This window comes from Hordeum vulgare, chromosome 6H, assembly GCF_904849725.1.
Source record: "Hordeum vulgare subsp. vulgare chromosome 6H, MorexV3_pseudomolecules_assembly, whole genome shotgun sequence".
Classification (NCBI taxonomy): domain Eukaryota; kingdom Viridiplantae; phylum Streptophyta; class Magnoliopsida; order Poales; family Poaceae; genus Hordeum; species Hordeum vulgare.
The window spans coordinates 13,371,015-13,384,717 of NC_058523.1; the positions used below are offsets into that span (position 1 = coordinate 13,371,015).

General features: G+C 44.9%; 2 protein-coding genes and 1 pseudogene across 2 annotated transcripts; all 3 read left to right on the plus strand.

The window, feature by feature from the left end:
* The first annotated feature begins 1,454 nt into the window (after positions 1-1,454).
* Positions 1,455-4,664, plus strand: LOC123404279. Its single transcript, XM_045098206.1, has 4 exons — positions 1,455-1,608; positions 1,707-1,806; positions 2,992-4,124; positions 4,270-4,664. The coding sequence occupies exon 3, from the start codon at positions 2,994-2,996 to the stop codon at positions 4,092-4,094; it is 1,101 nt and encodes a 366-aa protein (XP_044954141.1). The 5' UTR covers positions 1,455-1,608; positions 1,707-1,806; positions 2,992-2,993; the 3' UTR covers positions 4,095-4,124; positions 4,270-4,664.
* Positions 4,665-4,994: 330 nt separating this feature from the next.
* Positions 4,995-6,204, plus strand: LOC123404897 (annotated as a pseudogene).
* A 4,145-nt stretch (positions 6,205-10,349) lies between these two features.
* Positions 10,350-11,503, plus strand: LOC123403519 (ervatamin-C-like). The gene has a single exon (XM_045097449.1). The coding sequence runs from the start codon at positions 10,387-10,389 to the stop codon at positions 11,458-11,460; it is 1,074 nt and encodes a 357-aa protein (XP_044953384.1). The 5' UTR covers positions 10,350-10,386; the 3' UTR covers positions 11,461-11,503.
* Positions 11,504-13,703: the final 2,200 nt, after the last annotated feature.

A 13,703-nucleotide genomic window follows, 5' to 3' on the forward strand; every position in this document is an offset into this window, starting at 1 on the left:
AGGAATAATGTCTTCCACGTTTGATCCAAATCCTGAAGGTGTGTCTAACGTTGTCGGAGGGTGTGTGGAGGTGTGCCTCGCGAGATCTTCGATGAATTTGTTTGGATCAGATCTTCGTTCATCTTTGTTTATGCATTTTACAGGTTTGATGTCTTTATATCGGCGATGGTCGTTGCTCTGCTGTGTTGGTCCTATGGGACCTTAGCAGGGTGAGTTCCTGACTGTCTACTATAACAAGGTTTATCCGATATCGGCAGAGGGAGGGACGATGAGGACGGCGCGCCTTCGGTTCGCTCCCGTTCTTGTTTTGTCATTAGGTGGTCCATGGACCTGGTTGTAATTTCATTATTTCTGATGTCATCATGATTAAATATATGAATAGATCAATTTTTTCTTCAAAAACATCCCCATTATGAACATGCTAAATCCTTTTTTAATGCATGATATATGCTAAAATGTTGTCCCATCATTGAATCCGTGAGGGAAAACAATGAAAAGCACAAACAAAAAGATGTTTTCCTCCTTCCCACAAGCGACTCCTAGTCGATTAGGTTTTTCTTTTGGCCTTCCGTTGGTCTTGCCTTTGATTTGTCTCTAAGTATGTGCTCCTTGAAGATGGAATAAAAAAATTGTCGTCCGTGCATAGTATTACCGAAGGGCGTGTGAAAGATGTGGATCTCGCGGTATTCGGTTGATGTTTATCTTTGATGTTCTTTGTCCTGTACTATTGATATGAATGCTTGATGAAGCTATTTAAAGAAAAGGGAAAGTTTTACCTTCCACCGGCTGATCCGCGCGATCCATCCGTCGGGCGCTCGTCCGTTGGATCTCACCTCGACCTAATAACCGTTTTCTGAAACTGGACCGTCTTTTCAGAAACTGGGCAGTTGTTTCAGAAACTGGAACAACGTCTAATCGCGAATTGTTTCCTGAAACTGGATCGTTGTTTCAGAAACTGGACAGTTGTTTAAGAATCTGAAACAGCGTGTGACCAATTTCCCGAAGGTCGGGAGGCGACGGAGGTCGGCGTGGGAGAGGTACTCGAGGAGGACGTGGTAGCGAAGCACGTCGGCGAGGTCGGACCCGTGGCGGCCGCGAACGCCGAGGGCGACTGTGGAAGGTCGGCGTTGTGCACGGCGAGCAGCGTCAGCAAGGACTGCCTGGACGTCGACGGCAGCGGGAGGAGCGCTAGCAGCAGCAGCCCCGCCAGCGCGAGGAGGACGAGGCAACGCGAGATCTGTCCCCGCATCTATTGTTTCTGCAACTCGACCTCTGTTTCAGGAACTATTGGCTGCGGAAACGTCGATCGGACGGCTGCACCGATACAATGGTCGTTGAGGTGGACGCGTAGCAGCCCCTAAAGAAAAACACGCGGAAAAAAAAAGACCAATACTGTGTTACGCTGATCAGTGGGCCATACAAGTGCTTCTTTCTGATCGCCGTCTCCTCCCGCTCAGGCGCCAATCCCCCACCAAAACCTTCCTTCCCATCCCCACCTCCTCCGCGCAGTGCCGCGCGCGCGATCCCTCCCGCCGGCGAGAGCTCCGGCACCGGAGATCCGCTCCGTCAGCCTCTCCTCCAGTCGCCTTCGCCTTCGCGCCCCCCGAGGTAAGGCTCGCTCACCCGCGCACCCCGATTCCTCCGCCCCGCGCGGAACCCTCGCCGCCGCGGGAACCTAACCCTAGCTCTCCCCTCTTCCTCCTCAGCCATCTCCAGGTCCCCGCGAAGGAGTCCCAGACCTCAAGCCGCAGCGCCGCCACCGCCGGCGTCGTCTCGTCGTCCCTTCCATCACAGATGCATCAGGAGGTACCTATTACCTGATAATGCCTTTCCCTCCCCTCGAGGCTTAGTATTCGTCGCCGGATGCATTGGGTAGGATTTTCCGACCCGATTCAATCTAGAACGGGGCGGGGGATCGAATTTTCGAGCTCAATTTGCCGCGGCAACCAAAGCGTATACTGTCTGCGTCTGTGCTTTCGTGCATTTCGCGCTGATGAGTTTCGAGCTGTGCTGCGGGGATTGCTACCTGAATTAGTTAACTTCAGAACTTCAGATTGATTGGAGGGCTGCACTGCGAGATGCATAGCAAGCACTAGGGGAGGGAGGCTGACCACCCAATCCACTGAACTGAGTAAGAGTGTCAAGCCATCTTACAACAAAAGGAACATTCACCGCTTGTTATTCACTATATATGCATGCATATGTGCAATGAACCGTACCTTGTGATCAGGATTCAGGCATACTGCTATTTGGCACGGCAGCAACTCCACTTTCAGTGTAGTTAGAATCAGATAGAGATTCCAACTTCCCTACACCGCTGAGAACTTGGTTGGTCTTCAAACTGCATCCGGCTGCAGAGTAAAAAAATTAGAGCAATATTAGTATGGAAGTAATTAGACATCCGCGGAGAACTTGGTTCTTCTTCAAACGGCAAACGCCTGCAGAGTTAAAAATCAGAGCAATGTTAGTACAGAAGTACAAGTACATACCAGGTAGCTATCTTGCTGAAATTTCATAATATTACATTGTCCAGGACCAAATACTTCCAGTCAACTGAAGGAATAATCATGGAACACACATTTTGCCAAAAGCGAGATGGTGTATACAAAGGTACTCGTGCATAAAATAAAATTAGTTTGGAATACAAGCAAACTGACAAATAGCAATATACAGGTTGGATGTCTGTCAATAAATACATTTATCTCCGCCTCTCTATCCAACTTTCCATCAACTATGTGATAACTTAATACAAATGAAGTTACATCATAACACAAAACAGTTGTAAAAGGGGGAGGGAAACTTTACCAGGTTTCTGCTTTTGAGAAGAAGAGAAGTAATTAGATCATTGACTTTCTTTTCAGCAGCTACAGTCTCAGATGATTTTGTAAAGTTGTCTACTAGTTTCCTTGTTAACATGCTCATCCTTTTGTTATCAATTTGTTTCGGTTGACCTAGTAGAGGAATCTGATTTCAGTTATTGTGTTTCTCTAGATATGCTTCCAGGACCGCCACCACCTCTTCTTATGGGATATCCCGCTGTGCCGAGCGCGTCACCCTCAGCTACACCGTCATCGTCCATAGGTGCCAGCATCGCCATTATCGTAATCGTCATCATTGCATCGACCTTGCTGATCTGTTTCATTAAGGTCCTTTGCCGTATCCCCCATCGCCCTCGCCCGTCGTGGTCATCATTCTCTCGCCACAACAGCATCTCTCGGAGGGCCTCATCGTCAGGAGAGTCTGACAGGAAGCGTGCGGTGGCATCAGCTGTTCACCCTTCCCCGAGGGCCAGTGCTTCACCTAAAAAGCATGCAGAAGGTTTGCTGTTTGGGTTGGAGGTCTCTGTGCCATCAGCGCCCTCTCTACCAGAGGTGGAGCTGGTGATCTTGGGGTTGCTCTCGCAACCTCCCGTGCTGTTGCGGAAGGGGATGTTTTGCTGCATCTGCGCCCAAGAGTTTGTGCCTACCGATAGGATCCTGGCCCTTTCGGCGTGCTTGCATAAATTCCACGAGCTGTGCATTATCCCATGGATTCGTTGCCACACACCTTACTGCTGTCCGTTCTGTGATGCTTCCATCACTATCCCCCGCGCTGACCCTGACAAAACCTACAGCTCAGATCAGTATGATGTCGAGGCACATACAATGGTTGTGCCAGCTCCGCCTGGAGAGAAGGTGGCAGAGGCTGTGGGGGGCTCTCGCGGATGGCTGCGATCTTCACTGGACAGACTCTCAGGCAGCTGGAGGGGATGCTCCAGCAGTCATGCCACTGCCGTTGTAGTGCCGGTGTCCTCACGGTGTACCACTGGAAGCTGGAGAGTCGACACCTCTGACAAGGAGAACGTAGAGGCTGTTGAAGGCTCTCATGGGTGGCTGCACTCTTATCTGGCTACACTCTCGAGCGCCTGGAGTGGACGCTCAGACAGCTGTTCCACTACGATGGTGTCAGCAGTGTCCTCAGGGTGCACAACTGGAAGCTCAAGCCTGGTACCGAGTGGCTGCGGCAGTACTGATTTGGGTTCCAGGAGCTGGGATCCTGAGGCAGCCATGCAGAAGACGAGCTGGGATCCTGAGGCAGCCATGCAGAAGACGTAGTTCTTCGAATTCTATCATGCCAGAAACCAGGCAAGTTTTTGTTCTGAAAACTCTTAGCTGCACTACACCACCAACCGTCTGTTTTGATACATGCTAGACAATTGCCCCTTGTGCCAATGCAGGTATGTAAGATTCATTTCAAGTTCTAATCCAAGTTCTACCTTTGTCTTTGCAGGATGAGATATTGTCATACCCTTGCAAATACTAGAAAAGAAGAGAAGAGATACAAGAAAAGTCTGTGTAGGATACACAATGACAAAATATATCATAAAAGAATGGTATCATATCTTCGCAACAGAAAATAGAGATATCTGACAGAGGGCTCTGTCAAACTGTATGTCGTCCACGAAGAATCAAAGGTATAGGTGTGGTTGTACCTGTTCTCCTCTGCATCTATGTGGATTTGATTGTTTTTCGTACCCACTGCTCGATGATTTTTGCGTCATTGTGATGTTGCAACGAGAACACACTAAATTTGGTCTTCTTCTTTTTTGTGAATGCTTCTGTAATACTGACTTGAACCCGCAAATGTTGTCACTATATATGGTGTGTTTACTGAAGGCTTAGTGACTATGCGGTGTCCATCTGCAAGATCATGATGGATGATGCTATCTGGTTTTACGCAGTTTTTGTTGCCGCTGAATGGTTTCAGCTTTTAATATGTTTCTGGGCCTCAACTATTTTCTGCGGCTGGCTTATGCTTTTGTCGATGACCTGCTCTGGAGTTGGTTGCTTGTTGTACTGAAAACATCACAGCTTGTAACGGCTGTTAGTTACCTCTGTCTCGTCATCTCTGCAATTACAGTGTCTGTTCCATGGACCATACACCAGAAATGCATGAACAGCAACCACTATAAGCAGGTGCCTCGAAGAAGATGATCAAAAACTTTACAACCTGCCATGACTCATGAGGATGTGTTCTTCTGTTTCGTAAACCAAATTGCCGCCCGACGCAAGGCCATACTGATCAAGGGCCGGGGGTCCATGGTCAAGGAGGTTATGGTTCTGTATTATCCTCCTTGGATTCTTGGTCCTTGTGGATATATGTAGAAGCGACTTGTTCAAGCATATATATTACAGTAATTTTATGCTGCCGTCCAATGTACATAGATATATACATATGCGTAGCAGGCTGTCCAGATCTATGCACACGCTGAGCAGCTGCAGGCTGCCCACATCACAAGACTTGTTCCTACCCAACCCAACCATGCATATACATACATTGATACATATACTCCCTCTGTTCCCAAATAAGTGTCTCAAGCTTAGTATAATTTTATAGTAGAGTTAGTATAAAGTTAAGATACTTATTTTGGAACGGAGGGAGTACATGTTAGGATCTCCCTATAAATACTATCCTCCATTATTGTCAGCTATCACAGTTCAAGCAGCACAGCAACCAAGTCCCTCGCCGAGTTCTCCTCACAGGTTCACGAGTTTGCGCAGATGGTGCCCCAGTTCATCACCGAGGGGCTCGGCCTTGATGGCGGCTTCTTCGCGGGCGGCCTCAGTGGCGGGGACACCCAGATGAACGTCAACTACTACCCGACGTGCCCGGACCCGAGCGTCACACTGGGACTGCTCCGGCACTGCGACCGCCACCTCCTTACCGTGCTCTCCCAGGGTGACGTGGCCGGCCTCCAGGCGAGGTCCAACTGGTCCCCGGCGCCTTCGTCACCAACTTCGGGCACCAGATGGAGATCGTCACCAACGGTGTGCTGGCGAGCATGGAGCACCGTGCCCTCACCAACTCCGTCATGGCGAGGATGTTCGTGGCCACCCTCATCATGCCCAAGATGGACTGCCTTATTGGCCCCACGCCGGAGATGGTGAACGAGACGAATCCTCCCAAGTTTAGGGAGTTCGTGGTCAGGGAGTTAATGGCGGCGTGAGGCACAGCTGCTGCTAGCAGGGAGGACGTGCTGGAGTACTTCAGGATTGAAGAACCCTAGATCGATGGTGATGAACCTATGATCTATGCCTAGCCTTTCTTCCTAGTTAGCTGCTTGTTCTGCTACCAAATAAACAGAGCTTGGAAGCGTCGAACTCTCGTGTGGTTGCATCTTGTTGATGTCAGGCCACAAATTAATGAAGCTTTTGTATGTGGTTTTGTCGTATGGTTATGTGCATCAATCGATGAAGGAGGGTTATCCTCCCTTTCAAGGAAAAGAAATGTGGTTGCTTAAACACAATGCTAAAATTCAATAATGCTTTCATCATCTTTTTTTCTTTCAAAATACCAAATAAAACCAAGGGAAACAACACGTTGTATGGAGTATCTTGCAATGGTGTCTGTATCTTTTTGCTTCAAAATACCAAATAAAACAAAGGAAAATGACACATCAGTAAATTTACCGGTTTCGGTAGGTACAGGTTGAGAATCGACTATCATTAAATTTCATCTAGATTGGTGAGACCTCCTCGGGTATAAAGATGCAAAGCATTTCACACAACTATACTGGGTAATACAGGCTGACACAATTTTTCAGAGGAAAGAGTGCATGAGGTTGGATGGTTGCATGAATGCAATACTCTCTCTCTAGGACAAATGTTTCCTATAATATAGTGTATCAACATACTTACAATGATAACATAGTACATATACCACCACATAAGAGTATATGAGACATGTAGGGTAACTACACCTAGGTGGTAGGATGTTTCTTTCATATATATATATGTGTGTGTGTGTGTGTGTGTATGTGTGTGCGTGCGTGCGTGCGTTTGTTCGTGCGTGCGTGCATGTGTGTGCACAAATATATTGAAAATCACTACTAGATTCACCATATAGCTCAAAATCTTCTAGCGGCCAACTTGCTTGTTGCCCCGTCCAGTACTTCAGCATTTCCGAGTTAATTGAGGGTATACACAAAAAACTACTCGTGAACTACAAGAACTAGTAAAAATACCCGTACGTTGTCATGGGCTTTCAAAATATTTTGCTGAAGTTATATAAATATAATGTATGTAAATTTCACATGTAGAGAAAAGATAGCACATGCATAATCGAATAATAATTGAAGTCCACTTCACTTGCAACGTAAATTGATAACAAAAATGCAATTTGACAATGTATACATATATAGTGATTATTCATGAATGTTGTCTTCAAAAATTAATATATACTTGATGCCCTTAAGAAATTCCCGTACAATATCAAGAATGTTGTCTTTAATTCCATTCACACGATATTTAAGCAAGTATAATAAAAACTTCTTCCTCAACTCATATCCATTATGCACAAGCAATATATGTAGTCTTGAAATGTGTAATGGAGAATACTCATCGTGCAAACCGGTTGAACCAATTCTTTACCATTACACCAGAGCATAAAATAAAAAACATAATACCCAGACACATACCTGCAATTTCCAAAGTTATTATTATCTTGAATATAGTAATAAAAATGCTTGTATTTTGAATGTTATGATAATGAAATATATAAATTTACCCTTCTATGTTCGTTGGAATAACGAGCGGAAATAAAAGTTGTCATCTAGATATGTCGGAATTCGAGCTGAATTGCTTTATTTCGAGTGCATTTTTAAATTCCCTCGCAATCTTGTGTGGCCAACCTCGGCCGTTGGAGATGCCTTAACTGCACTAACCAAGAATGTAGGTGCCTCTACGCTCTCTTTTGTAGCAAATCAGTGATCAAGGCCTTAGAGAGGCGGGTTTGCACCGGACGAGATAAAGGATTTGTCGTGTTTTTTTGCGATAACATAGAACTGCAGATAATTCTTTTGTTTTCCTGGTGAATAAATACTATGAGGTTCATATGAAAAATCATCTGATCAAAGAACAATGGCACAAAGAGTGTTAATTCAATAAATATAACATACCATGACACCATAATTCGAGCATTTTTGCTCCTACTTCTTGTACCCTCATGTATAGATTTGGTCATGTCCTTCGCTTTCCTGGTGAGAATAACAGGGAGAGAAAAAATGGATCATTCTAAGTAACAAAAGCCTTCTTTGCGAATTGTGACCTGGGCCATGAATGTTTAAAGAAAATCTGCAAGGCAAGAAGAATCAACCACTACTTCTGATCAATTCACCATTCAATTAAAATTATAGAGATGAAATACATTTTCTAGTCAATGGGGTAAATCATATACTATGTCATAGACTAAAATCATTGACTAAATCATTGAGTAATTACAATGGTACACGTCATGACTGAAAATTTCATAACAAGTAGATTATTATGCATCTATTCTCACAAAAAAGGAAAAGAGATAACCGTAGATCATGCGCAACAAGGTCACAAATTTTGAATCTTTGGCCCATTATAAAATTCCTTGAGCTTCCTTCTGGTTGTCGACTTCACCGGAATCGAATGGAGATGAGGGACAAAAGGGGCAACTCATCTACCGAGTACTGAAATCAATGAGACCTTATTTTTGAGCATGGGGCCGCAAGCGCATGAACAACACCTACAACATCCGCATCAAGATGACCTCCCCGTTAGCAGCCTCAAAGCGGCACCTGGCAAAGGCATTGACGACATCCCGCAATGCAGATCCTAGAAGGGTTGAGCACCATGAACTCAAGTATTACGGTGATGGAGTTCAATGTGACGACGGCCCTCCCTCTTTAGAGATCATGGCGTCGAGGAAGGACCGCAGCATGGTGGCCGAGAGAGAGGGTAAGATGGCAACGAGGAGGGAGAAGTCGAGGTGGCGAAGAGCATTAAGGACCGAAGACACGAATGGGCGACCTGCATCATTATATCATGCAATCAAAACCGCGATATGATTTTCTAGGACAAACTTGCCTTTCATGAAATGGGGCAGGTGGACAGGGAAAAGGAAAAGGTGGCATGCAATCAAATCAGATCGGAACTTTCCTTCCGTGAACCACACAATATGGGGAAAACTCGAGGGAAGAGATGGATGATAAGAAAGAACGATGTACCATGACCATAGGCTCCCGCTTTAGGAGTAGAGATGATAAAAAATAAATATTATAGGAGTGGTGATATTGGTTGTTAGGAAAGACAGGGATCCATGTGTTAGGAAAGTTGGGGTTGAAATTGATTGCCATGAAAAGTAATATCGCTTCCTGCTCATTTGTAATGTATCAAGTTAGGAAAATCCCTACGCTAAGTAAACTTAATTGATTGCACACACAATTAGTTATATGCTTATTAATTGCATTAATGTTTTGATTTCCAAATTGATGTTGTGCTCGGTTTCATTATTGTTTTTGAATCAATGAATCAATTTCCTAATTGGTTTGGCATAAAAAAATCCCTACTTAAACAGAGTTAATTAATAGCATGTCTAATTAATTGTCTTCCTATTAATTGCATTGATGACTTGATTTTCAACTTGATTTTATGTGAGAAAATCTTTACTGAAATAGACTTAATTAATTGCTTGTGTAATTTATTGTTTGCCTACTATTTGCATTAATGGCTTGATTTCCAAATTGATTCGCTGCTTGGTTTCTTTATTATTTTTGCATTAATACCTCGATTTCCAAATGGATTCGGCATGAACAAACCACAACTTAAACAAATTTTATTAATTGCATACGAATTAAATGTCTACCTATTAATTGCATTAATGACTGGATTTCCAAATGATTGGGTGATTGTTTTTTATTATATTTGCATTAATGGCTGAGTGCCAACAAATACAAACTCCTCCTTTAGAAGTAGAGATGCTTATTAATTGCATTAATGTTCTGATTTCTAAATTGATATTGTGCTCGGTTTCATTATTGTTTTTCGTCAATGAATCAATTTCCTAATTGATTTGGCGTCAAAAAATCCCTACTTAAACAGAGTTAATTAATAGCATTCTAACCAATTGTATTCCTATTAATTGCATTGCTGACTTGATTTTCAACTTGATTTGATGTGAGAAAATATTTATTTAAATAAACTTAATTAATTGCATGCGTAATTAAATGTTTGCCTATTATTTGCATGAATGGCTTGATTTTCAAACTGATTGCTGCTTGGTTTCTTTATTATTTTTGCATTAATACCTTGATTTCCAAATTGTTGATTCGGCGTGGGCAAATCATAACCTAAACAAATTTAATTAATTGTATGCACAATTAATTATCTACCTATTAATTGCATTAATGACTGGATTTCCAAAAGATTCATGTCCGTTTTTTATTATATGTGCATTAATGGTTGGGTACGAATGAAGTACAAACTCATTTTTTAGGAGTAGAGATTCGACTATATATAAGGAGGACAAAAGCTACCTGACACACTCCACACTACCCTGTTAGATATCTAAGACACTGGAAGCAACCACTTAGTACTTACAATGCCAAGAACAAATGTAATGATATTACTCATGGCCGTCGTGCTTGTTGCCACTACGCCGGCGACACGCCCCATGGACATCACGGATAGGGACTTGGCGTCTAAGGAGTCCCTATGGGCACTATATGAGCGCTGGTGCAAGCATTACGATGTGGGACGCAACCTCAGCGACAAGGCCCAGCGTTTCAAAGTGTTCAAGGAGAACGCTCGCATGATCCATGATTTCAACCAAGGTGACGCACCCTACAAGCTAAGCCTCAACCTCTTCGGCGACATGACTGATGAAGAGGCCGAACACATGTACGGTCGCTGCTCCAACAGTAGGCCGGAAGGCGGGAAGCAGAGCCAAGGCCAGTTCACACACGGAGTTGTTGTCGCGCGTGAAAACTTACCAATGTATGTGGACTGGCGCATGACAGGCTATGACCAACGCCCGTCGGCGGTGACAAGCGTGAAGACACAAGGAAGGTGCGGGGCTTGTTGGGCCTTTGCGGCGGTAGCAGCAGTGGAGGGCATCAACTCCATCAGGACGAGGAACCTCGTGACGTTGTCTGCGCAACAATTGATAGATTGCGACAAGGGAAGTTCCGCTTGTGTTGGCGGCGGTGCACTAGTAGCGTTAAAGTACATTTATAACCACGGCGGCATCACCACGGAGGCTAACTACCCATACGTTGCCTATAAGCACAAGTATTGCTTGGTCTCGAAACGTAACCCTGTCATCACCATTGATGGCATCAAAGAGGTGCCGCAAAATGATGAGGTGGCATTGATGAAGGCGGTGGCGACCCAACCCGTTGTTGTGGTGGTTGACCCAAACGCCTTTAGGCGCTATGAAGGAGGCGTCTTTGTGGGTCCGTGTGGTACAGATCGAACTCATTCAATGACGGTGGTGGGCTACGGCACCAACGATGACCATGACCCAAAGAGACGCATAGACTATTGGATCATAAAGAACTCATGGGGGCCGAAATGGGGAGAAAATGGCTACATCCGCATGGCGCGCGGAGCCGGTCCTACCAAGGAGGGCTTATGTAGCATCCTGATGCAAGCGTTTTACCCAGTGAAAAATTAGTATGAAACGTGGGAATGATATCATAAAAATAATTTGATGACAATCTATCTGAGAAAGTAAATTAGTACACATGTATCCAACTTCTTCTTTGATTCACCGCTACCTCAACTACGGCTACTTAATATTGATTGTATTTTCTTTTTATTTCTCTCTATTTGTCATCTTATATATGATTTCTCTAATATCTAGCTATCTATATCTATATCTATACCTTTTATCTATACCTATATCTATACCCTCTTTTTAGGGAATGCCATCATGGCTAGCTTTATTTATTTGGTAAAATAGTCATCATTCACTAAATTGGTAACAAGGAAATCTAGGGGTTCATCAACCCAACTACAGAAAACATCATTATCGTAAGCAAATTTAGCTAAGGCATGAGCAACCACATTAGCTTCCCTTCGACAGTTTAAGAATTCAACATTCCCAATTAGACCAGTGAGAACAACGCAATCCGCATAAGTAGCAGTGGATTCACTCCATATTCTATCTTGGCCGGAGCATGCGTTAATCACCTCCAGTGAATCTGCTTCAATCTGTACTGTGGTGTACCCCAAAGATTCAGCCAACCGTAGTCCATTTTTCACTGCTATAGCTTAGAAGCCTCGGCCACGTATGGAATGGTTTCACATGAAGCTGCTATGAAAATTCCTGAAGAGTCACGTACCACAGCTCCTGTTGCTCCTTTCCCTACATCGGCGTCGTTTCCTTCTTGAAAGCATCACCGAGGAGAGGTTCTAGACCACTATCTGCTATCTTTGGGGGAAACCCTAGATCGATAGATCAGAAGATGACGACGCGCTTGTGTCGTCTCCCCCTTGGGGGCGTCATTCTTGGAGGTGTACACAGGCTCAGGGGACCAGTGGATGTTTTCTTCGGTGGAGCGGTGCTTCATCTTGCACATTGAAGACGACGGATCTCGATGGCGTGGCGTCCTGGTGATTAGGCGTCTGATGTGCGAAGATGGACTCGTGCAGGAGGGCGACGCTGTCTGGCGTCGTGGTGGCGTCGACGACGGCTAGACCGGGCAAGTTGGATGCGTTAGTACAGTTCTGAAGATGGATTGGTGGCAGTTGGCGGCGGTGACCTCTCGGTGTGCGCCAGACCAATGGGTGCCCCATACCCGGCAGGCGGCTTGGTTGGGGCCTGAGGTCTTAGATGTTAGGTTTGGCTGCGAGGTCTGTTTGGTATTAGGCCCAGACTATCCCTTCATCAACTGTATAGAAGTAGCGGCATATGTTGCCTATGTTGGCTTTTGAACGTGCGTATGCAGCTGTACAGGCGTGCCTACGCGATTCTTGCTTTGGTCGGCTACTTGACGGAACTTGTGTAACTAGCGACACGAATAAAACTGATCGATGGATTTGATGGCTAAAGGCCCATGTCGAGCCTTTGCTTTGTATTGCTTTTCGTTTTTCTGGTGTTACAATCAACACCCCTAGAGTGTCTTTTATACACATCCACAAGGGACTATGGAAATAGACTAGGACTAGGAATCCTAATACTACTAGGACTCGGTTTGGCTTTCTTTCCTAATCCTACATGAGCAACATGATTAACATCTACATTCACCTCCTTAATCTTGTTGCTTGACTTCACTTCTTGCACTCCGACTTTCCTCCTCATCTCGATGAACTTCTGTCGACCGAGGGACTTGGTGAAAATATCGGCAAGTTGGTCTTTCGTGTTCACATGTTGAACCTCGATCAACCCTTCTTCAATGCACTCCCGGATATGGTGGAACCGGGTATCTATGTGCTTGCTCCTTTCGTGATGAACCGGATTTTTGCACAACGAGATTGCAGCTTGGTTATCGATCTTCAGTGACACCTTCTGCACCTCCCGCTTTGCAAGAATAGCTAGGAGTCTTCTCAGCCACACTTCTTGACAAGCCGTCGTGCTTGCCGCTATGTATTCTGCCTCGCATGAAGACAGTGCCACCACCTTTTGCTTCTGAGAATTCCAGCTAATCGGATTCGGGCCAAGGTAGAAAACCATGCCCGTTGTGCTCTTTCGGTCATCAACATCACCTGCCATGTCACTATCTGAATATCCACGAAGGATCAATCCTTCCTTTCCCTTTCTGTACGTGCAGCCAAGATTAATTGTGCCTTTCACATAGCGTAGAATTTGATTGACCGCGCTCATGTGTTCGGTTGTCGGATTCTTCATGAAACGACTCACGATCCCGACTGAATAAGCCAAGTCAGGTCGGGTATGCACCAAGTATCCTAGGCTAC

Coding starts and splice junctions, on each gene's coding strand:
- LOC123404279 (XM_045098206.1), top strand. CDS start 2,994: ATGCTTCCAGGACCGCCACCACCTCTTCTTATGGGATATCCCGCTGTG.
- LOC123403519 (XM_045097449.1), top strand. CDS start 10,387: ATGCCAAGAACAAATGTAATGATATTACTCATGGCCGTCGTGCTTGTT.